General features: G+C 42.1%; 1 protein-coding gene across 2 annotated transcripts; it reads left to right on the top strand.

Moving 5' to 3' along the window:
- Window positions 1–29: 29 nt before the first annotated feature.
- LOC110506522 (ubiquitin carboxyl-terminal hydrolase 10) lies at window positions 30–27,973 on the top strand. Of its 2 annotated transcripts, XM_021586191.3 has the most exons (15): window positions 201–496; window positions 9,328–9,396; window positions 9,894–9,939; window positions 10,320–10,379; window positions 11,243–12,484; window positions 15,483–15,574; window positions 15,698–15,807; window positions 16,041–16,099; window positions 16,194–16,297; window positions 17,610–17,709; window positions 17,918–18,098; window positions 19,349–19,514; window positions 20,560–20,704; window positions 21,699–21,764; window positions 24,601–27,973. In XM_021586191.3, exons 1-15 carry the CDS (start codon window positions 470–472, stop codon window positions 24,786–24,788), a joined length of 2,655 nt encoding a protein of 884 aa, XP_021441866.3. In that variant the 5' UTR covers window positions 201–469; the 3' UTR covers window positions 24,789–27,973. The 2 variants fall into 2 exon arrangements, with proteins under 2 accessions (XP_021441867.3, XP_021441866.3); XM_021586192.3 differs by lacking the exon at window positions 10,320–10,379 and having other exon boundaries at window positions 30–496.

Raw genomic sequence — 27,973 nt, 5'->3', positions numbered from 1 at the left:
TTAGATTGTGGTGCACCCCCCCCCACACACACTTCCCTTTTTATTTTTTACACATGTGCATGGACGGAATGTTGAATTAGCAATACAGTTTCGTTATAACAACACAATCGGTCTGTCCTAAATGATACATAGCTGACAGCTCTTTTAGCTCCTACTCAAGCTGTCAAACGTTCACTACTATACCCTCCTACCCGGACGTAAACGCACGCGTTCCCAGAGCACACTAGCCATCCGCGGCGCGCGCAGGCCAGAAGCAAGGAGGCGAGACAGAAATGGCGGCGACGGCGGGGGAAGCAGCGTGATATGCTGTAGCAATAAAACAACCTTAAAATACAACTGTCAGTCCGTTGTCGAGAAAATGAAAAAGATGTCGAATTAGGCTGTCCTTTGTAATAATTATTACAAAAAACGAACACCTTCCCCGGAGAACGTCCATCTTCTGATTGGAAAAGAGAATCTCACAGGGAGCATGGCTTCTCAGAGTAACGTTAACCAGGTAACGTTACAACTATTCACGCTGCTGATACGCCTAGAATTTCACATTTGACATAAGATTCATGGAAAAATTAGTCTTAAGTAAAATATTGTTAGATTTCTTGATGTGTTTCTTGGCCACAATATAGTGGTAATTTGCGTCATAGAGAAGTGTGATGATATATGCTTGCTAATGCTGCCCTAAAAAGCCTATTTCCCCATTGAAACACCAGCATGGTACAGGCCCGAGGAGCCTCCATTCAAATTAGCCAACAGTACTCGAAGTAGGGTTAGTTGAAAATCTAAAAATTGGCAAAAATCGTGGTCACGTTTTGGGTTGAGAAAATAACATTCGAAAGACTCGAACAGTTGTAAATTTCCTTTGACAATTTGTAGTTGTTGAAAAATGCTGCGTGTATGTGCATGGCCCACCTGCTCTGGCTGATGCGACAGGCCTGCTTATCACAGTGCAAATTTTAATAACTGGTTGTTAGCTAGCTTAGCATTTAGATACGAGTAATGTTAAAAAGTGCCGACGAGTTATAAGCAAGGAATTCATAAAATTGTATATGGTCAACCGTCAACTTTAATTGATTTGTCTGGCCAGCTAGCTACCTAGCTTCATTTAGCTAGCTGGACAACTAGCCAGAGTTCGTGCGGACGCAGGTGGTGTGGCTAATGACTTAGCTACTAACTACACTGGGCCTGATCAGAGGCGGTTTATGTATATTTCCGAATCTGTACCATTCATAATTCTGCAAACGGTTCGGAGCTTGCGCGTTGTGCACTCCGTTTTTGATGTCCTTTAGAGCACGTAGCTAGTTGTGCTGCTTTCAAGGGAAGCTGACTCATGTGGACAGACCTCCATGATCTGTTTAGCTGTAATGACTTGTCACGGCCTGAAGTCGTAACTACTAGGTAGCTAGGTAGCTAGCTATCTATCCTACATTGAAAGGTAGCTAGCTATATATTCTGCCCGTGTATAACATTAGCTAACTAGCTAGACATGGCTGTATACATCCATGTAGCAAGCTTGCCTGCTGGGGACCAGGCTAGTGAATTTCTAAATCCACCAACCTATGGAACATCCTTTTTAATTCAGAAAATTGTCATCTATCTACATGCTGGAATGTTGAATAAAATACAAGTTGAGCCTACTGTACCGGTTGTCTCCGTGGGCTGGAATGAGACTATAATATATCCACAATAAATTATTATTAAACCAACTTTTCAAAGTGCTGGTAGTAAGATTTGTCACAAGCATGAACACAATGCATTAACATGCACGCGACGCATGTATACTTGCCAAGCTCTGTGCACGTTTTTTACATGGTTTTGTGCATGTCAGGTGATATAAATCTGAACACACTACCAGTACTTATAATAACACTTTCCTGTGGATATATTGTCTAATTCCTGTGGAGAGCCACGCGGATAACCGGTTGAGTGGGTTCAATTTAAATTGTATTCACCATTCTAGCTTGTAGAGGACCGTTTCCTGAATTAAACACAGATGTTCCAGACCTTGGTGGATCTAGTAGGCCGTCATTGTAACTGACTTGCCTAGTTAAATAAAATGTTTTTAAAAAATCTAGAAATTCACCTTACTGCTCCCCGGGCTAGTTAGTAGTGCTGAGCGATTAAAAGAAATGTTGGTTATTTTTCATTGACCGATGACGGTTCAATTATTTTAATTCCAATTTTTGAGCCCTGCGCATTTTCTGTAGAGATAAATGGAATAAAGTCTGAACTGTGTGACGTAGTAGGGAGTTGTAGTTTTCAACAGGCTAATATACTACTTACTTTGGTGCTGAAAACATGATGATTTGAGTACAATGACCATAATCTATTGTGCCAGCCTACTTTTCCGTTCTGTTTGGAGCTCTGAGCAATAATAAAAACGAAATGGAGCTGACACGGAGACTAAGCGAAGAGAGAATGCGCAATCGAGAGGGGTAGAAATAGTTTTGAGGTATCTCTACCTGAAAATACATGACCTAAGGTATCGATGGTTGGTATTCAGCATTCAAAAGTATGCCTTATTTTCTTTGAATAACTACTAAAATTGTGATTTGTCAGACAGCATAGGCCACAGATCTATAGAGATTGATGACTTGAAATGAAATGGTCATCAAATATTGTATTAAAGTAATGCGAATACGTTATGGTTGATAAGTAGTAATATACAGTCAGTTCCATTAATTGTTTTTTTATTTTATTTTATTCTGTTAGTGTTCAACCTGCATAATTCATAATTCTTTGGGACATTAAATGCACTATCGAAGATCGTGAGTGTTTTTTAATAAACACCACTCACCTCAAAAAGCACTAATCGCACAGCACTACCATCTAGCTATGTTGTAAATATCATAGCTAGCTAATAGCTTAGCTTCGAGCTATTATTCTACCATAGCTATTACTGTTACAACTTTCCATTGGCTTCTTAGTTTGCAACAAGGGTTCTCAAAGTGGGGTCTTCTAAGATATTAGCTTTAAAGCTACAACAACACAAACATCTCTGCCACGTGACAAAATGTGTAGATTGCAGGAAATTAGCTTAAACTGCAAAATTCCCATCGACGCCAAGAGATGGGCCTTTAAAATGGTTCTTCCCAGGGCCCGAGACTTGGTTCATCTGACCATGCACTACCAAAGTCATAAAACTCCTTGTAAGCTATTTAAAAAAAAAAAATCAAATTCGAGTTGTTCTGATTATGAGGGGGTCCCACATTAATTTTGGGGTGGCAGGTAGCCTAGTGGTTAGAGCGTTAGGACAGTTTATTTTTATTTTTTTCACTTGGCCAAGATAAAGCATAGCAATTCGACACATACAACAACAGTTACACATGGAATAATCAAAACATAGTCAATAATACAGTAGACCAAAAGACAACAAAGTCTATATACAGTGAGTGCAAATGAGGTAAGTTAAGGCAATAAATAGGCCATGGTGGCGAAGTAATTACAATATCGCAATTAAACACTGGAATGGTAGATGTGCAGGAGATGAATGTGCAAGTAGAGATACTGGGGTGCAAGGGAGCAAGATACATTTAAAAAAATATTGTATGGTGATGAGGTAGGTAGATGGGCTGTTTACAGGTGCAGTGATCTGTGAGCTGCTTTGACAGCGGGTGCTTAAAACCTCTTGCTCCCACCTGAGACGCAGACGTCTCATCTAGACACCTGGAAATGCAAATGCGCTACGCTAAATGTACTCGTTAAAACTCAAACGTTCATTAAAACACACGTGCAGGGTATTGAATTAAAGCTACACTCGTTGTGAATCTAGCCAACAAGTCAGATTTTTAAAATGCTTTTCGGCGAAAGCATGAGAAGCTATTATCTGATAGCATGCAACACCCTAATATACCTGAAGGGGACGTAAACAAAATAATTAGCATAGCCGGCGCTACACAAAACGCAGAAATAAAATATAAAACATTCATTACCTTTGATGATATTCTTTGTTGGCACTCCTATATGTTCCATAAACATCACAATTGGGTCTTTTTCCCGATTAAATCCGTCCATAAGTTGCCTATATTCTTTGACAAAACACTTCAACCTACTTTTGTAACCCAACTTTAGGTATTTGGCCGAGTTACAGTTTTGACTTAAATTGGCTTGAAATACTATGGCAAAGCCTGAAAATGGTTCTCTGGCAATGATCAACAACCAATTTGAATTTTGAAAAGAATAATGGGCAAATGTTGCACAATCCGGGTGTGGAAAGCTTTTACACTTACCCAGAAAGGCTTGCAGATATAATTGCTGCCGCAGGGGATTCTAACACAGGAGTCTCCCACCCTGTTCCTGGAGAGCTAACTTCCATTACGTTTTTGCTCCAACCCCAGTTGTAACTAACTTGATTAATATTCTCAACCAGCTAATTATTAGAATCGATGTGCTAGATTAGGGTTGGTGTGAGTTTACAGGACGGTAGCTCTCCAGGAACAGAGTTGGAGAACACTGTCTTAACATGCATTGACTCAGGCTGTTGAATCTAATCAATATGTTTTACAAATGTTAGAATTTTTCTTCCACTTTGACAGACTATTTTGTGTAGATCGTTTACAAAAAAATGGCAAATCAATTTGAATCCCATTTTTGTAACAACAAAATGTGGAGAAAGTCCACGGGTGTGAATACCAGCTAACTAGTTAGTACATTTCTTGTTGGCCTATTGGTAATCTGTCATAAGGTCCATGTTTGTCCATCTACTAAGTGTTTTTAATCCTACTCAACCATTTTCAACAATGGTGGTTTATAGCGACGCTTAAGATTAATAGCTAGCTTACTACCTAGCTAGCATGCTTGCTCATCCACAGACATTTAAATCAATACAGAGTCGGCCTAAACTAGATGTCAAATTCCCATTGTGCCATAGGGTCCACCCCACCAGGGCTGGTGAATGTAAGAAGACTATCTAGCTGGCTGGCTTGGGGTTTAAGTTTAGGTGCATGTGTGAAACTGTGTATATCTCACTGAAGGGGTGAAATATTAAACCATTGATCTAAGGGAGGCTGTTTTTGCTCCTGATGTGTCCACTGCCCTACCATTTCATATTCTTAATATAAAGCTCTGGTATCAGGGATTGAATGCACGTAATGGGGACATTCATTTATGATTCACAATAAAATTACATTTTACACTATAGATTGTCTCTGAGCATAGAAGAAAATTGATTGAATGCCCATTGCAGAGAATTGAATGTACCTGCAATGTATGGGTTGTGCACAAGGAGCAGCAGAAGCCACATCTTTGCTTTATGAGTCAGGGATTCTAGATTGAACCAAAGGGTAGAGGAATGGCAGCTGTTGGACACCGTTCCACACCACAGCGGTGGGTTGTCTGGGTGTTGCATACCAAAGTATCATCACAGTATTTTCAGAGTTAATAAATTAATGCTAGGAGTCTTCAGCTGAGTAAATGCTTCCATGTATTGTGGACTTCAAGCATAAAATGGTTCATGGGCCTGTATAGTATATTGTACTGTGCATTTGCCCATATTTTAGTTTTTGACTGTTTCGTCAGTTGGTGAACAGCATGGATCTGGGAATGGTGGATTGTCTTAATGTCACATGACAAATGTGCGTGTTAGGAGTGGGTAGCTGTGGGTAAACCTAGACCCAATTACGGGTTTCTAACTGAAAAGGATGGCAACCTCTTGTCACAGTGACAATCTGTGTTCATTTTTTAAAACTTTAACTATGGAAAGTGGTATGGTTAATTTCCAAGCATGATCTGATATGCTGGTGGTGGCCTTCATCTTTTGAATGGTGAGCTCCTGATTCAACATTATGGAAATGGCACATGAGGCTCAGAGTTGCCTGGCTGGTTAGGTATTTTTCTGAACAGCAGGGTGGAGCTGTGTTTAAATGGGAAGGCAAGCCCAGCTCATTTGTCTTACTCTTGAAAGATCCTGCATCACAATGGCCTCAGAGAATCCCATCCGCTGTTGGTAGTGTTTGAATGACATCGCCCTGTATTAAAGTGTCTCTTACGTGAATAAATTATAGTCGTTTTCTCTGTCATGTCTCTGCTCAATGTTTTTTCAGTTCCTGGGCGTCACTCACTGTGTCAGCTCATTTCTTCATAAGAATGTAATACGCAAGCCCCGACATGCATCATTGGTTTATTCGAAATGCGTTTGACCTTATTTGTAGTGTTACATATTCAAGGAATGCCAAGTTTGCTAATAGTGACTTTTTGCATTCCAATTTGTGAGGCCTTGCAGGGCTGGCTGAGTCCCAGTCCAATAGGGAACACTGAGTAGTGATGAGGTAGTCCCAGTTCTTGTAGGTATATGGGGTAGTGGATTGTTATTCTATGCATCAGGTGGGAGTTGGTAATGTCTGGTAACTTGAAGTTCCAGTGAAACAACTTCTTTGACTGGCTCTTATCAGCTTGTCTGCTGTTTGACTCAATATACCCCCACCCCTCTAAGCCATCTGCCCCATCCACTTCCTTAAACCCGTCTTCCACATAAAGCACATTTTAGATGTCGTTTTGTTAAACAGAAGCCTCATTGAATGCTCTCTGTAATATATGATTATCCTTCTACTCTATTGACGTAAAGTATACTAACATTAGAAATTTGCATGTGTTCAGTTTCTCTAGTTTATCTCCTTTTATCAGAGACAATGTCACCGTGCTTTATATTTCATATGGATCCCACCTTAGAATGTAAGCCCCACCCCTGCTCCCTGATCTGTAACAACATTCATTAAAAGTATGTGTGTGCGCACACCATCTCACTGGAGCATGTTGAAGTAATACAGATGGCCATTTTGTGGTAATCCTCAATCCATACCAACAGCGAGGGAAGCTTAGTGTGGTACGTGTGGCACGCCTGTAAAAAGAGGCAAAGGGACATTCTTTCTGTTGTGATTGTATTAGTTGTCCCGAGGCCTTTGGATTATAGCTGGCTGTTTGTCGCTTGTAGTGCCATTTCAGCAATGTTGGGCCCTCATTTGCGAAGAGTTACATATGCTTGAACTGCACTTTCTTTTCTCTGTGTCTCCCTTTTCATGTCCCACAGTGCTGGGAGGATTCTGTGTGGTTAGCGAGCTTGTTTCAACTGTTCTTTACTGATCCATGTCATTGGACACCTTCCCCTCACCATGTACCACCAACACTTGTTTTATTTAGAAATAATTTTTTATTTGTTGCCTAATGAAAGACATCCAAGGTTGTCTTTTCAGGCTGTAATGTTATGCAGATATGTTTTTGGCCCCTGCTATTCTGTAATGTGCCAAACCAAGAAAAGTCAACCATGCGATTGAAGGACCAGTTCACCCCACTGTGCAGGGCTGTCGGTGTGCAGCAAGTGCAAGAGACCTTCAATTACACAGTGCCACTGGGATTAACTTAACCTGCCTTCCCCATGCTGGCTATAAATATCTTTACATAGCAGTGTATTGCTGTGGCCAGCACGTAGAGTACTATCCCACTGTTAGTGTCTGGTCTGGAGGGGGATTGCCTTGTCAGGTTCATGCCGACATTTTAACGCCTTCCCTAAAGATTCCCATTTAGATGAACACACATTGGCCTTGGTCCAGTTGTGTTTCAAACTGATTGATAATGGCAGAAGGGTGTGGTTGTGTGTGTGATTTGGGGATTCCTATATTTATGAATATTTGAAACATCAGATGTGGGCCATAGTAAATTAACTAAATTGAATTCTTATTACTGCATGGTTCTGCAAACAATAAGAATGACCACCCCACTTCCAGTTATTAATATGGGGAATTTGGTTGTGTGTAGTGTGAAAAGCGTTGCCAGTACTCAACTCAATTTGCTTAATCACATTAGTGTGGAGCCTTGTGTAAAAGGTGCAGCTAGAAGGAGTAATCCCTGGACAGGGCTTGACAGTAACCTTTTTTATTGTAATTTGTCCAAAAATAGAAAAATGTTACAAGGAACCACTTTACAAAATAAAATGCACTACTGTTTACCATAGAGAAGAGAACCAGACAAATGTTGGCTGCACTCTCCTTATTGATGACGTTGCATATTCAAGCCTGTCTCTAAATAAAACACTGCCCCCTTTAAGGCTCTCCTGGAGGATGTTTGGCCACCTTTTGGTAGCCTATAAATAATTGCAGCATTAAAATGACAACTGTATACTTTTGTATGTCCACGGTTTAAAACACTCTTGGAGAGTTCTGGGACGACAGATCCAAAATTCATAACCACTGCGCATAAAAGTAAAACAATGAGACCGACGAAACTGATCAAACAGTTTTGCTTAATGTTGATACATTTTTATTCCTTCATATTATAAGCTCAATATAAAAAAAATAAAAAAAGACAGTTTATTATGAAATAGTTTCAAAATGCCACCTCCACAACAGGCACTGTCCTACAGCCTCCGGTCTTGTGACCATTTGATCTAAACTAAATGCCCTGAGTATGTCGACAGAATCAATTAAAATGACAACTGTATACTTTTTTTGTATGTCCACGGTTTAAAACACTCTTGGAGAGTTCTGGGACGATAATAAAAAAATATCTACTTGTCAGTTTTGGGCAACTTAAATCTGTTATTCTTGTCCTGCAAGCATTAATATCAAGCCCAGCTGGATGAACCCATGGGATTTGAGGGTCACAAGTCCAGACCAGCATACCAAATAATGATACTTCACTGCCATTAACATTTTCCTGCCCCAGAACATTGTGTGAGCATTTTTTAAGTTGTTACATTGGGGGACATAAGATTGATAAAATAATGCATTGTGGCCAAATGTCAGCCAAGATTTCAAAAGCATTGTTTTGCTCCACTTTTGAAGAAACAAAAAAAAGGGACTACAATAGTTACTTGTAGTTCATTCCCTTAGAATGTGTTACATATTGGCTGAAGACAGTGAGTTGGGTCTCTCCATTTGGCTCAGTTCTCTGGGAAGTGGGCTGCCGGGAGCCATTTTGCCATTCTAATGCTGCATGACTCGTCACTTTTTCATGTTGTCCCTTACTTTTACCCAAACCCGTGACGCAATCTGGGCAGACTGATAGGCAAGCCCTCTCCCAGGAGGCCTAGTTTTACTTCTCTCACGGGTCTGTCACAGCTGTATCAGTTCATCAGTAAGAGGTGTACTTCTGTCTGTAAAGTTCTCTGTAGACAAATGGAGGGCGAAAGTGGACCTTTTCCAAAGTGTGTTTCTCATGGCGTCTTGGATGTTTTAGCAATATTTCACACTTACGTTTCCTACACATGTTAATATTGAAGATACCATGTAATATATATGGTTATTTAATAAATAATATATTGATTTTAGAAGGTTGCACATGATTATCCTCAGTATGTTGAATCAGATGTTTTATGTAAATATATATTTTCTCTCTGCGCAGTACATCTTCGGGGAGTTCAGCCCTGATGAGATCAATCAGTTCTTCGTGACTCCACGATGTTATGTTGAGGTAAGACAAAGAGTTTTGAATGAGGCTTGAATTAAACATTTTTTCACATACGTTTCCCCCAGCTTATAGTTGTTTTGACACCGTCTAGTCTACGGTTTTAAGTGTTGGTGTGCCGTTTGATCTTAATGTTAACCGGGTCGATCTTAAGAATGGCCTTTTGGAAGCTTAATTAACACCCAAACCGCTGAGTTTATAGATTTAGTCCAGTGTGTTTATATACTCTGTCATTGTGTCTAAAACACAGAGAAGACGATGGTTTATTGCATATGTTCTCAGTTTAGTGAGTGTGAACAATATAAGCCACAAAATAACATGTTATCACCAGTACTGTCATCTGCCCCCCCCTCCAACATGCACATTACACAGATGTGATTCATTGATAAGCAGGATGGCCCAGACTGACAACAGTCGTGGTCTGAGGTTAACACTATGTTTGATTATTTACTTTAACTAGAAGTGTCTTTTTAATTTGTAATCTAATCTCTGTTCTTTGACAGCTTCCCCCCTTCAATGACAAAGTCTCCTGCGTCAGTCAGTCTTCAGGTAAGAACGTCTACTGGATTACTCTAAGTTTGTCTTGTAGACCATTCCAATCGTCATCCGCATGAGGCCGGCCAGCGATCTCTGGGTTGACAACACTCTTGCCCACACATGATGTAATGGTTACGACCAAAGTCAAACATACATACGCCCGTTTGTGCTAGTTGGATCCAGACCTACCTGACTGAACTGCATGTAAGAGAGTGACAGTTTAAGTCTGAATTGACATTGTTTTAAGATGACGTTTAACTTGTAAAAATATATCCAAGCATACCTGTAGGGCAGGGATTTTGGAGCCAACAAGTTACAAAAAGTATGTCAACTATACCCCTCCCCTGCTCATAACACTTAATTTTTTACCCTGATTTGTATGAATTATTCAGGAAGTTACTGCACTCCTGCTGTGCCTTACATTACGGAGTCTATGAGACGGCAGGTTTGCGGTGAGTTTTGGGTCCGACACTCTGTGCTTATTACTTGTTGCTGAAGCACTCAATCCCAGGTCTTAAAAACTGGTGGCTTTCTAAACCTTGCCCCTATTTACTCTCACTCTTGCCTGTCCGTACGATCTGTGAGGCTTTGCATGCTTAGATGCCGTTAAATATCTCCTGTCTATTGCATTAAACACATCGGCACCGCAGCAGTGCTTTAAGTTGACTTGTGATTGACTTGTATACCCCCTCCGTCACTTAACTGGATGGATTGAGAAAACTCTTTTTTTATTGGACTTAAGGGCATAGTAATGGTCTTATATGGAAGCTAACAATTACAATAGGTATTTTGTTTTGCTAGGGTTTGTCACTCAATGCATCATTATGACTCTGGAATTAAATCCCTTTGGTAAAAACACTAACAGAGGACACTCTAATCCACAGAGAAGAGCGAATCTCAAAGGAACTCTAACTATACCTTAATTCCCCCTCAGGGTTTCCGGTGTCTGGTTTGTATGGATGACCAGTCATGTCTTATATAGCCCCGACGTACCATTTTCAGTGTTGGGATGGTCTGAATTTACTAACGTTTTCCTCATGTTCACCTTCAGCTGTTTCTCTCACTGCCTATCATCTTTCAATTTGCAATGTTAGCAACTTGCAAGGTCAATGTTTGATATATTCCATTGAGTTTGTGACCGGTAATGAAGTTGGAAATTGTGTTGTATATTTCATGATGCCGAAATTTGTTTTGGAGTAGTAAGTATGAATAATTGGTCACAACAGTATTTTATTGTGTTGTGTGAATCTTTGTCTTCAGTGCAGAACTGTAGTGCCTAATGTTCCCAAGCTAACTGACATATCCTCCTCTGCAGGTGAAGACTACCAGCACATTGAGTTTGGTGTGGACGAGGTGATGGACTTGGAGCCCGTGGGAGTGAAGGATCCTCTCTTCAAGGTGTCCAGCACTCTGAACCCCCAGGCTCCAGAGTTCATCCTAGGATGCCAGCCGTCTCAGAAGGTCCCTCAGACAGCCGCAGCAGATGTCCCAGACGGAGCACACTACAACTCCCTGGACGGCCCGGACGGACCCGATGGCCCCGACTCGGAACCCTCCGCCATGGACAGCAACCAAAACTGCCAGGATGGGGACGGGGGCCCGGGCAGCCTGGGCCAGCGGGAGAGGAAGAAAAAGAAAAAGCGCCCGCCAGGATACTACAACTACTTGGAGGGCTCAGGCCCCAATAGCGGTGGCATGGGTGTGGACGGGCCTCCTGGAAAGGGGTTGGTGAATGGACACGCTCTTAGCGGCCCTCACCTCGGGTCGCAGGACACGGTTGGTAAGACGTTGTCAGGGGGTGGACTTTCCACCTCAGCCCCTGTCGCTACGGCAGCAGCGTCGGCTGCTGTGAATCAGAGGACTTGTGATAGCCCTGATGAATCGTCTTTGGACTTCACGAGTGGAGCCGCCTCTTTATCAGATGGTAAAGATGCGGCCTCCTCCTCTTCCTCCTCTTCTCAGAGCAGTGGGGTGGCAGAGGGAGGCAGAACTGCAGAGCAGCAGCCTGAGAACATGGCTCCAGAGAGCCCTGAACTGCTGGGCAGCGGCGGGCACAGCCCCTGCCCCACCTCCCCTCCCCCCCCCTCAGTTGCTGTGGCCAGCCCCCCTGCCACCATTGCTACTGCTACTACTGAAGAAGAGGAGGAGACTAAGGACAGTGGGGTGGCTAATGGGCTGGCTGAGCCCCATGCTGACATCAGTGCAGACGGACACAAGGGGGCCTCTGAGGCATTGGAGCAGCTCGAGCAGCAGGCCCCAGCTCCCTCAGTGGAACCTGCTTCCTCCCCAGACTCTGAGGCCCAGCCGTCAGTGGCAGAGCAGCCTAAGTCGCCTGCCTCTCCGGCTGCGCCCGCTGCCAACCCCCTCAAATCCTGGGCTAGCCTCTTCCACAACTCCAAGCCTCTGCCTGGAAGCCCTCAGGCCTACGTGGAGGTGAAGAACGTGGTGGAGGTAGTGGCTCCCTCCCTGGCTGCCGTGGAGCAGCATGAGAAGGCTGGGGAGGTGAAGGAGAGCCCTGTCCATGTATCAGAGGATCCCATGGCCCCTAAACTTGCAGGTAGTGTACTCTCACAGATAGCCCCACAGTGTGAGGAAGAAGAGCTCACAGGTTAACCCTTATGTCTTTTGGAGTGTGTTAGGACCGTCCCCGACTAAAAAAAAATATATATTTTAGCATTTCTACCGATCTGCGTGCCAGTTCTGGTTTTCATATGCACATTTTCGTTGAAGTTTCATTTAATTTATAACTATCTTTGGATCTCAAAATCATTGTCATGTGGTTTATCAAAAATCTATATGTAAATGATACAAACCTAAAAAGTGGCTATGTAACAATAACCTATAAAGCCAACCAATGAAAACATTGCATTCAGCAGGTAGAACACATTGGCTACGCGTGGCCTGTCTGTAACGAACTTGAAACGTATTAGCTATTAACTTGGGTCCGGCCTGAAGCTCCTTGCAACGTTGTATAAAATATTCTGGGCCCCCAGAGTTTCCCGTGCCAGTGAACTCTGGATATGCAGCTGTAGGCTATTTGCGCAAGGGATAAGAAGTATTCAGGTAGGCCTATTTTATGTTTCCACTGGATCAGAGCATGACATTTATCTAAAGGGAGAGATCTGGAAAGGTTTTTCAAATACATTGAGGAATTATTGAAATTCTCAATGGATGTAGAAACAGACTTTGTTTGCTTGCTGTTTGAGGTGAAGAAAACATTACTTTGAGAAGTTCCACGACTCATTAGTGGTGGTTTGTTAAGACGATCAGAAATACCGTCAGATCCCCAAATGGGCACATTTATATTCCGACATTTGCGCGCAGGCCAGGTAACCTATAGGCCTACTTCTATGCATAATCAGGTGCGCATCCTTTCTCAACATTGACAGGAGCGCTCCAAACAAAAGACAATGACTAAATTGACAACTCAATTTAAATGGAATGAAATAAACCAGAATGTTTCTCATAAGTGTAGCATAGGTTGTGCGCTCTGCAAATAACCTGTCCACTCCGATAGTGAGAACGGTAAAACACTGGAATAATAATAATATTGAATGCATTAATCTTTTTTTAAATTTTTGCCTAAACAATTCTCATAATTAAGTTATGAAACAATGAATGTGCACAAATTAGCAGGAGGGTGCACATTCTGGAGAGAGACGTGCATTGTGCCGCCACACTCGCCTTCTTGAGCTGTGCCATCCCCCCCGCAGCCTACGCGATGGATTGGTCTTGGCCTCCGCAATGGATTAGTTCACTGAGATGTCCGCGAACAAGACGGGTGTCTCGTGCAATATATTTGCTACTCTTCGGCTTTAAAAAATCTTGGTCGACCAACAGCCTATCAACCACTCAGATAATTGTGGTCAGCCCTAGAGTGAGTTGACAAAACTATACCCATTGATTATTATAATAGTCATTAATTTGTGCACTTTTCATGTTCTGTATGCATGTGCTGAAGTTCAGCCTACCATCCACTTGGTGTCAACATTGGGGCGTTTAGCTAGACTGATACACATGAGCACCAGGTGGTGCTAACACTCAATGCTTGGTAAGGCCCAGATTACTATGACACATCTCCATGACATGCTTTACCTCACCACCCTATTTTCCCAAATAATTCACCAATGAATGGAGCTGGGGAATGAATAGCAGGCCATGTGAGCCCAGGGAGACTACCATGTAGCCAACTGGCCTTGCTGGCGTCAAAGAGAGTCATTGTATATAGCAGTAATACTAATACATGTTGAAGGCCTCTATTCCAAACTGCATTCATGAGAATACAGGCATAGGGTGGGCTTTAGCTACTGCTTTACCAATAATGTATGAGCAGCACTAATTAAGTCCCATTACCATGACATCAACCTTATGGATTTTTAGATGCAGTAGACTAGAGCAGGATAAATCTCTGACCTCACACACAGAATATAAAATAAAATTGCAAAGCTACATAATGAGTTGATCTTGTATACTGCCTCATTAAAGGGGATATGTAGGATCATATCCTGATTACTAATTTCCCAACAACAGCCTCCAGGTGTTGAGACCACACAGGGTACACTGGTGGTTTTAAACAGCCGGTGACAGGGGGGATTGCCATGTCTGGGTAATATGTGTTTTTTGTCTTGACGGGATTATTGCTTGTCTCACTCAGTGGTATGACCCTGGGCTTCCTCAGGCCTCATGGATGTAGTCCTGTGTCTGGGAGAAATATACAGAGAGGCCTTTTCAGTGGGTTACTTAAGTCTGTCATCCTTTTTGTAAAGTGGGATTTTTCATCTGAGGTATTTATGAGAGAGGGCTTCTGGGCATTCTAATGTGCTTCTGTCTAGATAAACCTGATGGTTTCCTGTGCTCTACGGCTGTAAATAATTAAACCAGGCTCCATGTGGTTGCCTTCACCGTTCAGTGGAAAGGCTTATTTTGTACCCACAATACAGTGCTCAGACAGCGCGCTCCTGTCAGGAAATGAACAGGAAGCTATTATAGGACCCCTTACTGGTGTCACCACTACCACATCTCATTTTGATTTCCAACCCTGTATACGATCGTATCTCATCTGGAGTGTGCCTTTACTGTTTAGGCAAACTATTTCTCTTCTCTCCTGGAATGATCGTTTCACTTTTAGCAAACCTGTTATCTATAAAAACCTTGTTTCTATCATTGAGGTTGTTCATATTATGATATGTAAGTAGGTGGAACTATCAAAAAACTGCTTGCTATTTTTAACCCATTGTTTTCCCATAATGTGATTATGTGGTGGTGTTCTGATATTTTCTATGTTGGAATGTCTGTCCACGTTACCATGGAAGCTGTGTTGCCAGTGACAGTCTCCCTTCCTAGGCGTGGCACAGTATCTCCTTGTTCTGACAAACCAGCCTTGTGTGCCGCTGTCATATGATGCAAAGTTGGAAGAAGGGACACGATCTATATAGCACATGGTGTAAATTGATATTTTTTGCCTGAGATTTACAAACTAGCTTCTATTTTAACTTTTGTTTGATTTTAGTAAGGGATGTGTGTTCAAAATCATGTGTACTTGTTTGAATCCCCAGAACTAATTGAGAATGTGAAGTTGATACACAAACCAGTGTCTTTGCAACCAAGAGGACTGATCAACAGGGGAAACTGGTGCTATATCAATGCTGTATCCTTTTCTTAGTTGCATGTGAAATGCTTGAATCACATCATGTCATAAACAAAATGACATTAAATGTCTGTATTTAGTGTTCCAATGAGGTGATTTTTGCCCTTGACTGCCACCCCCAAGACATTGCAGGCCTTGATTGCTTGCCCCCCCATGTATCACCTGTTGAAGTCCATTCCGCTGTTCAATGACACCCAGAGGCCCTGTACTTCCACACCCATGATGGACAACTTGTAAGTAGCCTCTCTCCCTGGGAGCTGACTGGCTGTTTTTAAAAGTCAAATCTCACAATCAATAGAGGTCTTGTTTGTGTGCAAATAAGCAGCGACAACAAATTCCTGCCTGAACTAAATTGGTTAAACTGTGTTGAGTATTGAGAGAAGGCGTTAATGTGTTCCCGCTGCATTGGGTTGGGTGTGTACTTCCTTTGCTGATTACAACTCCCTGACCTTGTTTCTCCCTCCAGTGTAAGGCTTGTCAATGAGTTCAACAATATGCCTGTGCCATCCAAAGCCAAGCAGCAAGGTAAGCTGTCTGTCAGCATCTTCTAAAAGAGCTAGAGTTTATTGTATTTCCTGTTGATGTTCATTTGATGTGTTCCTTGTTGCTTTTTCCGTAGCTGCTGGTGAAAAGATAATAAAAGACATTCGCCCAGGTGCTCCTTTTGAACCCAACTACATCTACAGACTCCTCACCCTCATCAAGTCGAGTCTCTCGGAGAAGGTAAAGCCATTGGGCATCCAGACCAAGCTTTACCTTCGGCATGTAAAATGAGTAATGTGTACTCTGAGGTTGTACTAGCAATTAGGACTGGGAGATGTATTTTATTCATTTGAATGTTTTAGCGCAGATTATGTCCGCTTGTTGTCATGTTTTATTTTTGGTCTAGTCTCCTTTGCTCCCTCTGTGCTGTGTGAACCTTACCATTTACACACACACTAAGTCCCACTCACAACAACAAAGATGAGAAATCACTTCTTCCTCTCTGACAAACAGTTTTCAACTTGCCATTTGTGGTTTGGTCCAACAGAATCGGTCATATGGAGACTGAAACACATTGAGACATTATTTTACTGTAATAGAGGAAGTTAACCTTTATAAATAATACCTTTTTTTATGTCTCAACTCTTCAAGTTGTGCACAGAGCAGACACTACTAACAGGAGTATCAATGAACATTGGTTCTGGAAAATGTGTGTTCAGCATTTTAGCCAGAGACTGTTAAACTAGCTGTCTAGTCTGTCTTATAATTGTGCAATAAGCATAAAACACAAATATAAGGAATTCTAATTCTGAGAAATAAGGTAGGCTACATTATTTCAACGTCTGAACAAAGTGGACAGGCTAGCATGCTTTTCAAACCGTTGGAAACAGACAGAATGGTGTGTTCATAACAATTATACCTTGTTAGCCAGCAAATAGGCCCAAGTTGGCTAAACATGAAATATAAAGATTAACTGGCTACTCGGTAGCACATGGGCTTGAGTGATTGTTTGAGACCTGTGTTAATGTTCTATAATGCCTGCTACAAGTTAGTAATTATTAGTGAATGTGCATTATACATGGTTCTGGTTAAATTAGTTACAAAAAGGTTATTTTCACAGACTGACTTGTAACTTCACAAGCCCTGAATTAGAGCAATTAAACTGAAACACTGTGTATCGCCTGTTTCCTGACACTGGTTTTATGTCAAATTCCACATTCTCATCAGTACACTTGAGTCTATGCACCGGAGACATTCAGTCTGTACCTGTCTGGATGGTACAGTACATGGATAAATGTACAAATATCCATCCGTTGGTGCATGAGACATGCTGACTCATTACTGATTCATAATCATATGAAGTGTAATTAAAAACAGAGCTCTTGAGGTAGGCATTCCTATGCGGTTTAGATTGTATCTCACCTGTGCCATGTGCACACTGATGTCCTGTCCTGATACTCAGTAACAGCTGAGGCAGTGGTGTTGCATTAGAGCGGAGGCTCTCTTGGCACCGTGGTCTCATTAGTGCTGATGGTTGTGCGTTCTCTGTCAGGGTCGACAGGAGGATGCGGAGGAGTACCTGGGTTTCACCCTCAACGGACTGCATGAGGAGATGCTGGCTTTGAAAAAGCTCTTCTCCCCTCAGGAAGAGAGTAAGTAGTGCCATGGTCTAAATCTGATGCATGAGGTCTTACAATTATCTATTTACACGTGCTCTCTGCTTATGAACTTAACTGATCTAGTCCATTTTAATTTCACATTTCCTTATGTTCTTTGGCCTCACTGCTGAAGCTGGATCTGCTCTATGATTTCCATTGACTGTGGTTCTAAATCAGTTGTCTCTTCTGCTGTCTTGATCAGAAGCCCCCACACCCAACGGCCCAGAGTCCCAGTCAGGGACTGTGGATGACGATGTTGCTGATAAGGAGGAGGGGAGCGAGGACGAATGGGAGCAAGTGGGCCCCCGAAACAAGACCTCCATTACCCGTCAAGCTGACTTTGTCCGCACCCCTATCACTGACATATTCGGAGGGCACATCCGGTAGGGTAACACCGTTGACTTGTGTTGACTTGGGGTGTCAGGAAACTCACGCACAGTTTCTTTACATGTGAGGTGTTGCTTATAATGGAAACTTAATGTTGTTCATGACGATATAGTCAAGTCAATGTTTTGGTGGACCCAAAGCCTTTACTACTATTTCCTTGGAAGAAAAGCCTGAGGCTTGGAAAGACACCTGGCTTCTCCCACATGAAGCCAGGGTGATGGTCAGCCACTGAGTGTTTCTTTTCTCCCTGCCCAGAGCTTATTTTTCTTAAAGCCCAGCAGCAGAACTGTGGCACCAGTGGTGTCCTTGCCCTTCTTTTTATTGGCTGTGGCACAGGTGCTTGGTATGACAGGAGAACAGAGAGTATAGTGCCATCTTTATCTGGGCCCCCTTGGGCTGGTTGCCCTGGCACCACCTCTGGGCCCCCAGCTACAACCTCAGCTGAGGATGCCATCCCAAACAGGCCTGCCACCAGCTGAATCTGGGCTTTCTCTGCTCCAGAAGCACTCTTCAGAATAACAGCCATTGTGGCCCGGCCTGTGGTCGGTGGCCTGGACTGCCAGGCGTGAGACACACACTCTAGCAAAGAAAGAATCACAAAACAACTTTGAAAGTTTTGGACCTGTGAGGGTGTGCCTGGGCCAAATGACATGCTCTCTGAGGTTCTGATCTGGCACACGCCTGGCCTGACTGGGTTGCAGATCACTTCAGAGGATTATTTTTCTCTGAAAAAAGAGAGTAGTTAAAGTAAATGGAACATAAGGGCAGACCTTCAGGAAGGTCTTGGTTGAACTATGCATACCCACTGAGTTCAGCTACATTCACTTTTTCAGCCACTCGAGTCAGGATAATTGGTTTGGCTGAGGGGAATCATTGGAGCAAGGTTGAAATTATTTTCAAAATTTAAAGAGATTAGCATGACCGTTTCGCTCATATGGCTGTCAGAGGGCTATGAATGTTGGAGTTGTTTTTGCCATTTTAACATTTTGGGTCAGTTTCTGCCACTAAGGAGAATTTGAGGAAGGAGAGGAGGTGATTCATAAAGGTGTAGTTTGGAGAGACATGTAGAGAGAATCTGTAGTATGACCCATACACTTTCCTTCAAAGCTGTGATGCTGTTTTCTGAGGTCAAGATGTCATTGAGACACTCAAAACCCATTACTGCATGACACTTTGTGTAATGTCCTTGTGTGCATTGTATTTCATTGTCTGAAGTGGGGTATATTTGACTTTCTGTCCTATGCAGGTCGGTGGTGTACCAGCAGAACTCTAAGGAGTCAGCCACCCTGCAGCCCTTCTTCACCCTGCAGCTGGACATCCAGTCAGAGAAGATCCGCACCGTTCAGGAGGCCCTGGAGACCCTGGTGGCACGGGAGTCAGTTCAGGGCTACACAACTAAAACCAAGCAGGAGGTACGGGTCTTACACACAGTACACCAATGCTACTACTAAACCATTACAAGGCTTGAATGTGTTTGCATATCAGTAATTCTGATTTCATGCTCAATCGCTTGGTTTTTCCCCCACATGCAATTAGTTGAAGTATGTTGATCCAAACTTGAATGCTGCTTTGAAAACCTCCAGTTGATTTCCATTTGTTTTTCTTCTGCAATCCGAAACAAGGATGTGGGCATGTTGGCAGTTAAAAGTAAAAAATGTAGTGTTTAGACAATGAGAATATTAGTTACTGTGGTGTCTCGTTTCTTTTAACTGGAGTATTTGGGATGCTTAGCAGCACACTCCAGTACACAAAGCACTCTCCCCTTGATGGGCCCCTTCTAATGGGCTGAAGTAGTCGGACTCTTAACAGATCGTCTTCCCATTGGCCTTGTTTCTCTTAATAGACTAAGGGCTGTGTTGTGCGTGTGGACTCTAAAGCATTGTTTATGCTTCATGTCCTCTCTGACTGAGCTGCCTGGTGAAAACACATTGTTTTAAAGCCACAGTATAAGAAGACACATGTGCCTTGCGTGTGGACTCTAAAGCATTGTTTATGCTTCATGTCCTCTCTGACTGAGCTGCCTGGTGAAAACACATTGTTTTAAAGCCACAGTATAAGAAGACACATGTGCCTTGCCTGCTTCTTCTGTATGGAAACAAAACTGGTGAGGGCAACATCTGTTGGACAGCTGTGTTGTTTACCAACCCCATCAGCTTTTATTTTACAAGACAGTTGTTACAGTACCTTGATATCGTTTTAGAAGTAGCTGGTAGTTGGGGTCACCGTCTGGTTCTGACAGTGAAGGTGTAAAACCCCAGTGATTCACAAGTGACTAGATCAAAGCTCACAGCAGGCTCTTGGTGTAGGCCTGTGTGACAGTGTGTGCTGGTTTTGTTCAGAGTCTAATCCCTGGATAAATTGGGAGATCCTGTTCTGGTTTATATTAGCTGTTTGATGTGGCTCCACTGTGTCAAATGGTCCCCGGGCTCAGTTTGATTATCTCTCCTGTGTTTGCAGATTGAGATCAGCAGGAGAGTGACCCTAGAGGAGCTCCCTCCAGTGCTGGTGCTCCATCTCAAGAGATTTGTGTTTGAGAAGACTGGAGGCTGTCAGAAACTGATCAAGAACATTGATTACCCTGTAGACCTGGAGATCAGCAAAGGTACATGAATCACTGAAAAGCCTCCACAAACCATTGGGTGAAGTCCCCACTTAAAACACATGCCCCAATTATTGAATTAACACTATTGAATGTGTGTGAAGCTCTCTGAACCCTGGGTGAGAAAGGCAATCGTTCATAACACACTTCACAGTCAGCATCTGATCATATTCCTGTAAAGACTAGTCTTTCCACAGTCTGGGTCCTAGTTAGACACACACAGGTTTAGCTCACTTATCTGACATTGCGTATTTAAACGAGGGTGCCGGCAAAGTGCTGGGAAGTCGTCATCAGCGGCAGGGAGAGATGATTTGTGGGTTGACCTCATACCGTTAAATGCCTCCTCATTCAGCCCCAACACCCAACCTCACACAACTTTACACCTCATCAGTCCTGTGCTGGCCAGCCAGCCTGCCTATGTTTACTGCTCTGCCCGGCCTACCCTACAAGCCCTGAACCCACAGCACACGGAGGAAATATTTATAGAGGACCCCCCCCCCCCCAAAAATACCATGTCAGGTCAACATGTCATTAATATCTGAGGGAGCCTCTGTTTCCATCTGTCCCATTTAGGAGGTTCATGTGGGGTTTCTGTAAGTAATCCTAACGGCACGTCTACGAAATCCCCACAGACAAGGTCCCAGGAGCTTGAGGATATTAGTACTGTAGATTTACAGAATAAGCATCAGAATGTGAAGAGAATCCCTGGTTCGTTCCAATGTAAACTGGGTCCAGCGTGTTGGGTCTCCTGAGGTGTATAAATTATAAAAAGTAGGCTTTATTTTGGTTTGGCATGAGTGGCAGCCTGCCAGCATTCTGCGTACGATTTACCAAACGCTACGCTGGTGTATTTTTATAGCCACCTTTATTTAGACAGGCTGGCTTTCATGGCACACAGACCCAAATAACTATAATTGATGGTGCTCTGAGGGAGTATCTTATACATTTTGTTTCTCTCTGTGATGTGGCTGTACTTTATTAATTTGTCTCTCCTTAGATCTCCTCTCTTCAGGGGTGCGGAGTAAAATATTCAAAGGCCAAAGAACCTACAGGCTCTTTGCAGGTATGTACTATATATACTGATTTATGATCAACTACAGACCTCTCCTTCTACACCCACAGTGTCACAAAAATGGTCATAATCATTCAATTATATGCAGTAATAGGGCATTGGCCCTATGCTACAGGCAACAACATATATATAGTCAAGCATAAGATGTATTCAAACATTAAGTTCAATAGTTCATAGTATTCTCTTTCGATGTGTTCAGACTCGCACTGAGGTTTCCTTTCATACTCGGTTTACTCCACATGCTATCTCAGTGACTGATAATATTGATCCTTTTGAGTTGAGCTACCTTGGAAGTCTTGCTTCGGCAACTGTGTTTTTGATAAGAAGCAGATTGAACTTCTCGGAGTCATGACTTTGCTCTTGGAAAAATGTTATGTTTTGGACAAAACTCAATTGACCCTTCACTAAGCCACACCCAATAATTTTCAGCAATCAATGGAAAGCAATAGTTGTGAAGTCCCACTCCTCAGACAAGCTCACACTTAAATCTCATGAATGGCAATGAGGGCTATAGCAAAAACTTGAGTTTTCATTATTTAAAAATAATAATACTAATTAAATGGCTAAATAATAGAATACTACTACTTGGTACTGTGATTCCTGAAATATTTTACCTTTATTTAACTAGGCAAGTCAGTTAAGAACAAATTCTTATTTTCAATGACGGCCTAGGAACAGTGGGTTAACTGCCTGTTCAGGGGCAGAACGACAGATTTGTACCTTGTCAGCTCGGGGATTTGAACTTGCAACCTTCCAGTTACTAGTCCAACGCTCTAACCACTAGGCTACCCTGCGACCCCGATTTATCAAATCTGAAATGATACTTTTGTTACATTGTTTGCTCTCACAGCTGGTTAGGTAGTTCTGTCTCATTGACCATTAAACGTTGCTAATGCTAGCTAGCTAGCTAGCCACTTAATGTATGTTAGTTAGATAAGTTAGCAATGTTATGAATCTGCTGTCGACATCAGGATAAGATTTGAAAGAACTATTTAGCTCCAAAAGGGTTATAGCTTTGACTGCATGCTGACAGTGAATTCAGAGCCATTTAGTTACACTATAAACATAATTTGACCAGGTTCCTGTGAAGAAATTGTAATGACAGTCCACCACAACATAGCCTACCCAAGTTTCCTGACTAGCAAGGTGTAGTCTGTTTTTTTTTTAACAGTAACCAAGGGATGCGGGGCTTAGCGAAGGGTCAATTTCAGGAAAGGTTGACTCAAACCATGTTTAGAAACTTTTAGTGGGAGCAAAATGCTGTTTCTGCAAATTTCTCTATGCCCTACCAAATTCCAGAGTGTTAACATACCTGTTTAATGTACTGGACAGTATTATGATTTGTCTATGGAGAAAGGTGCAGGTGAAGTGTTTCTAGACTAGAGCATTACCCAAGACTTTACCACAGCCCTATAACCTCTTCCCTGGCAGGACCAAAGGGAATAAATGTGGGCCTTCATTAGGGAGCTCTGCCTGCTCAATGAAAACATATCCACTGTGCTGCTGTCTGGTGTAGGTGTGAGTGGCCAGTGTTCAGTTAACTGTTATTTCCAGCAGCTCATTCAGCATGTAGTTCTCCTGCCCCCTCCTCCTCTCTCTTCACGCCTCACTGACCAGTTTAAACAGAGACAACCTCCACTGTGGATATGGGGGTCCTTTTAATCTCCCTGTAGTTTGGAGGTAAATTGTCTTCAGCCGTTTATTTTCCTTTCAGAGCAGAAAAAGGCTTTCCTTACTTGTCAAAAATATGTTAGTAGAGTAACCCCTAGCAACTGTTGCTATAGCGGTGCAGTTAATCTTTTACTGTAAGATCCTGGAGGTAAAAGTTTTGCCTAGTCTCTGACCATCTGGCCCATGGGACAGAGAAAGTCTTGATGAAAAGGTCTCATGCTACACAGTGTTAAATATGATAACATAACAGTATAGTAAATATGTAATATAAGCGCCTTTGGAAACTTCATTCATGCCATTTTAAAATTCTGCCGCCAGTGAAAAGGTGAACCTATGCAATCAAGCACTTAGGGGGAAAGTTGTCTCAACTACACACGGGTATTTCTTGTTTCCCTCCAGTTAAACCAACCATTCAGTTGTGGTTGCACATATCTGTTGTCAGATGAGGGGGTAATGATGTTACTCCTTGCCTATAGTAGCTTATGGTTTCAGTACAAAGAATGAGTTACCGCCTGAATCTAGTTCTGTGTCCAAATCAAACAGATCTAACAAGATTGCCATGTTTACTCAACTTAATAAGTTATTTCTGCCTGGTAATAACTGTCACTGTGGCTTAAATCCAAAGCCCACTTTTAAACGTGGTCTTCATGGTATTGTAGTGTTTCACTTTAAGGGCGTTAAGTCCATTTGGAACACGTGTTGCCAGCCTGTAAATACGGGCACAGAATGGACAATGTGATTTTCTTTCCACATTCTCCTGCTGTAGTTACTTAGGTTTTTACATTTGGTCATGATTAGATATGTGAAAGAATTATAATAGAAGTTTGCTTACAACATGATATGTAATGCCTACATCAATAACACACTGAAATGGTGGCCTCTCTGTAAGGCTAGCAACCCTGGTCTACATGCCTAGGGTGCTCCAGAAAGTTTCTGATATCAGTAGTTAGTTACTGGCTCTGACCTTGTGTAGCCAGAACCAGATACCAGAATGACTTTTTCATTTGGACATTTTAGTCATTTAGCAGACGCTCTTATCCAGTTAGTGCATACCTCTTAAGATAACTTGGTGAGACAAACATGTAAGTGCATTTTTCCTCGTTTCAGTTTGATTTCCGCCTCTGAAAAGCTTCCATTTTGTGTGTCCCTGTCGCAGTTGTCTATCACCATGGGAACAGCGCTACAGGCGGCCATTACACCACGGATGTCTTCCACATCGGTCTGAACGGCTGGCTGCGCATTGACGACCAGTCAGTGAAGGTCATCAACCAGTACCAGGTGATGAAGCAGACTGCTGAGCGCACTGCCTACCTGCTGTACTACCGTCGCGTCGACCTGCTGTAGACACCACACACACACGTTCATGCACACTCAGAGGAACACTCGATTTACACACATTCAACTACACATACACTCCCACTACAGACATACACACTCAAGTGCACATACACGCATACATACAAACTAATGAACAGGAACACTGCCCAACTTCTTGCAAGATTTTCTTCCTCCCCCTCGTCCCTGCTTTTCCAGAGAGCCAGCGTTTCCAACAATGCCTTTTTTCCTTTTATCTTTTTTTGAAAGAATTAGAGGGAAAAAGGACACGTTGTAAAATATTTTCCCTGTGATGGCTTCCTCTTCTCTGTGCGCCACTGCTGTTTTTTTTAATGCTGAGAGGAGAGACTGTTGAATGGACTGAGGGGAGGGGACCTTGAGACTCGCCTCTGAACCTACAGCCTCGTTCAGACTGGGAACAGTGGGTACTTTACCCACAGGACGAACTATCGATCTACAACACCAGGCTGCAGATGTCCGGTTGGGCTGCTGGAGTGAAGTCATCTTCTTTTTTTTTTTGTTAATCTACTCATTTTTTTTCATTCTTTCTTTTGTTGTTGTTGAAAATGGCATAAAATAATCAGTGTTTTGCCTTTTAGCAAGGGGAGTTGTCCTAATGAATTTGCAGCAGTTTAAACACCTGTTGAAATTTTGTCAGAGTGCATCGAAAAAGGCCCAGCACCAGCAAACAGCAAAACATTATCGAATGAGTCTCTTTAACTCCAGAGGCAAGATGCTCTTCATGGCCACCATCTCTTCTTACTTCTCCACCTTCCTCACTTTCCTGATGCTTTTAAATCTAGGTAAAACTTGAGCCATCAAAAAAAATAGAAACAATTACAGGAGAATAGGTGCTGCTACAGTGTGCTGAAACTAAACAGCTTTGTTTGAAAGAACCTTGTGTTTTCTGGGTGTAGAATTAGAAAGAATATCTAAAAACAATTTTAATGCGCTTTAGGATTTAAATGATGATTAAAAAAAAGAAGCTACTGTGCACGTATAATATATCTGATCAATAACCAGATGTGGATGTGCTAATGCACACTTGCAGATATTTTAAGATTTAAAACTGTAAAAAAAAAAAAAAAAAAAAAAAAGACATCTGAATCAAGTTGAGTGTCACCTTGTTTGGCTCCCTGAGTGGCTGTTAGTTCTAAGGATTTCTGAGTACTCTGGAGAGATACCAGTGAAGACTGAGATTCCACCACAAGCACCAGCCCTTGTTCATTTTTTTCCCTATCCTTTCCCCCCTCCATCCTTCATTTATCATTTTTCCCTTGTTCTGGTCTAAAGGTTCCATCTATGTATAGGCGGTCTGTCGTTGTAGAGTTACAACAGCCACATGACCCCTTACCCCCCAACTCACCAGAAAAAGGGGGCTGCCTTAGGTTCGCAGTGCAAAGCTTTCTAATCCAAATCTCCACTCAATGTACGAGTCCAACCCAGTGAGTGTGACAACTGTAAGTCAAATGTCTGTAAAGTTTATGGGATTGTACCTGACCTTTGCATTTCCTCTCTTGTGGCTGAGTGCAGTTCCTTTCCAGCGAGAGAGACTGTCCATGTTGAGGGGAAGTGGATCACATCTGCTGCTTGGCTCTAGAAATGAAATCCCCCACAACAAATGCCCACAAAAGGAAATCATGTTTGTTTTTGTTTGAGACCTTGCTTTTGCATCATCATTATTATTCATTGATTGTGTTTTGAGTTTCGCTTAAATGTTATTTTTCATTTGTTCAATAATACCATGACCGTTTCCCCAGAATTATACTATATGTCATTTAAATTTATATTTGAGCGAAATTTCCCAAGGTAAAGCACAACAATGAATAAATTGGACAAGGTCTTTGCTTGATAATATATATAATTTTTCCTTTAAGTTTGATCCATAGTTTAATCTTAAGGGACATTTCAACCAAACCAATGTCAGAATCTGTCAGTATTTAATCCTTTACAAAAAGAACATAACTGGTACATTAGTTTGCTGAAGACATGGTGCATTGTGGTTTACCCTTGTATACTCTATGTCCTTAATGGGCAAAGCAGACCATTTTCTAAAGATCTTTCACATACTGTATACACTTTCTCACATACACTACGTGCGCGCACACATTTGGCCATTAGATAAAGTGAGGTACACAACTGGGAATGGGTCTTTTGGTAAGGCGGCTCTCACACTTTCCCATTTCTGACCACTGGAAGGTTGGGGCAGTGTGAAATCATTTTTCCCACATTGGAATAGCAGAGCATGCATTTTAGATCCAACAGGAAGAGCTTATTTTTATCCCATTTCTCACTTTGTAGTTCTCTCACTGATGGTAGCAGAGACTTATTCAATATACCTGTATCCCCTTTTATTTGAAGTGACTGGAAACTTAGTAATGAAAATAGTTATCTTACCATGTGCAATTTCTGTGTTGCACACTTTATTGAGTTTGGAGCAGTGTCATTTAAATTGGCCACACAATTCCCTTCCCATGAATTAGCGTTGACTATTTTGTCCTGAAAAATGTGTATTATGTTAGTGACTGCAATTTTGTAGTCTAAACCGTGCAGAATTTGGTTCCCACAAGTCATTTGCTTATTACTTATGGGTATGTAAAGCTAATTTTTTTTAAATCTCCAAGTGAAACCAAAGGTTACTTCACATTGACCCTGTTGGCTTTCATAATTGCGCTAATGCTTCTGTCTAATTTTGGTTTCACCTCTGCGTCAGGTTCTGTTGCCACAGCTCATGATTCATTCAATCGGCATGCCTCGGTCATTCCATATGAGGAAATTGAGCTGATATGTTCAGATCATTATAAAACTCCTTATAAGTGTTAGTTCAATTGTGCTGATGGCTATGTGGTCATATCTGATACTCATTGTGACAATGTTGGTTTGATTTGTTTTTCTTTCCCCCCTGAAGAATGTTTTGAAGAAGATGGTTTGAAACAGACACTAAAGCTTTCAGAAAGCTTTCTGTTGTACACATTTTATCCCTGAGTCTTTTTTTATGATTATGGTCAGGATATGTGCTGGCGAATCGCTTCAATGATGTCGTTCTGTTTAGTTTGTGCTTCCTAACACGGTTGTCTGCTGAGGGCTTGTGTTGGGATATCAAGCCTAAAACTATATGCTGTCTTTTAATCTCAATCCTCCAGCATTCTACTCTTTTTGTTTATTGTTCAAATAAAAGATTGTGGAAAACCGAA

Source organism: Oncorhynchus mykiss, chromosome 26, assembly GCF_057628025.1.
Source record: "Oncorhynchus mykiss isolate SJ-2025 chromosome 26, ASM5762802v1, whole genome shotgun sequence".
In the NCBI taxonomy this organism is placed as follows: Eukaryota; Metazoa; Chordata; class Actinopteri; order Salmoniformes; family Salmonidae; genus Oncorhynchus; species Oncorhynchus mykiss.
The sequence above is the reverse complement of the archived record's forward strand: the minus strand, read 5'-3'. Positions and strand labels throughout refer to the sequence as shown.

Excerpts from the sequence above, each read along its gene's own strand:
- LOC110506522 (XM_021586191.3), top strand. The coding sequence starts at position 470 with ATGGCTTCTCAGAGTAACGTTAACCAG. Across the intron at positions 10,380-11,242 it reads TATGAGACGGCAGGTTTGCG|GTGAAGACTACCAGCACATT; the intron begins GTGAGTTTTGGG and ends CCTCCTCTGCAG. Across the intron at positions 16,298-17,609 it reads AGTCGAGTCTCTCGGAGAAG|GGTCGACAGGAGGATGCGGA; the intron begins GTAAAGCCATTG and ends GTTCTCTGTCAG.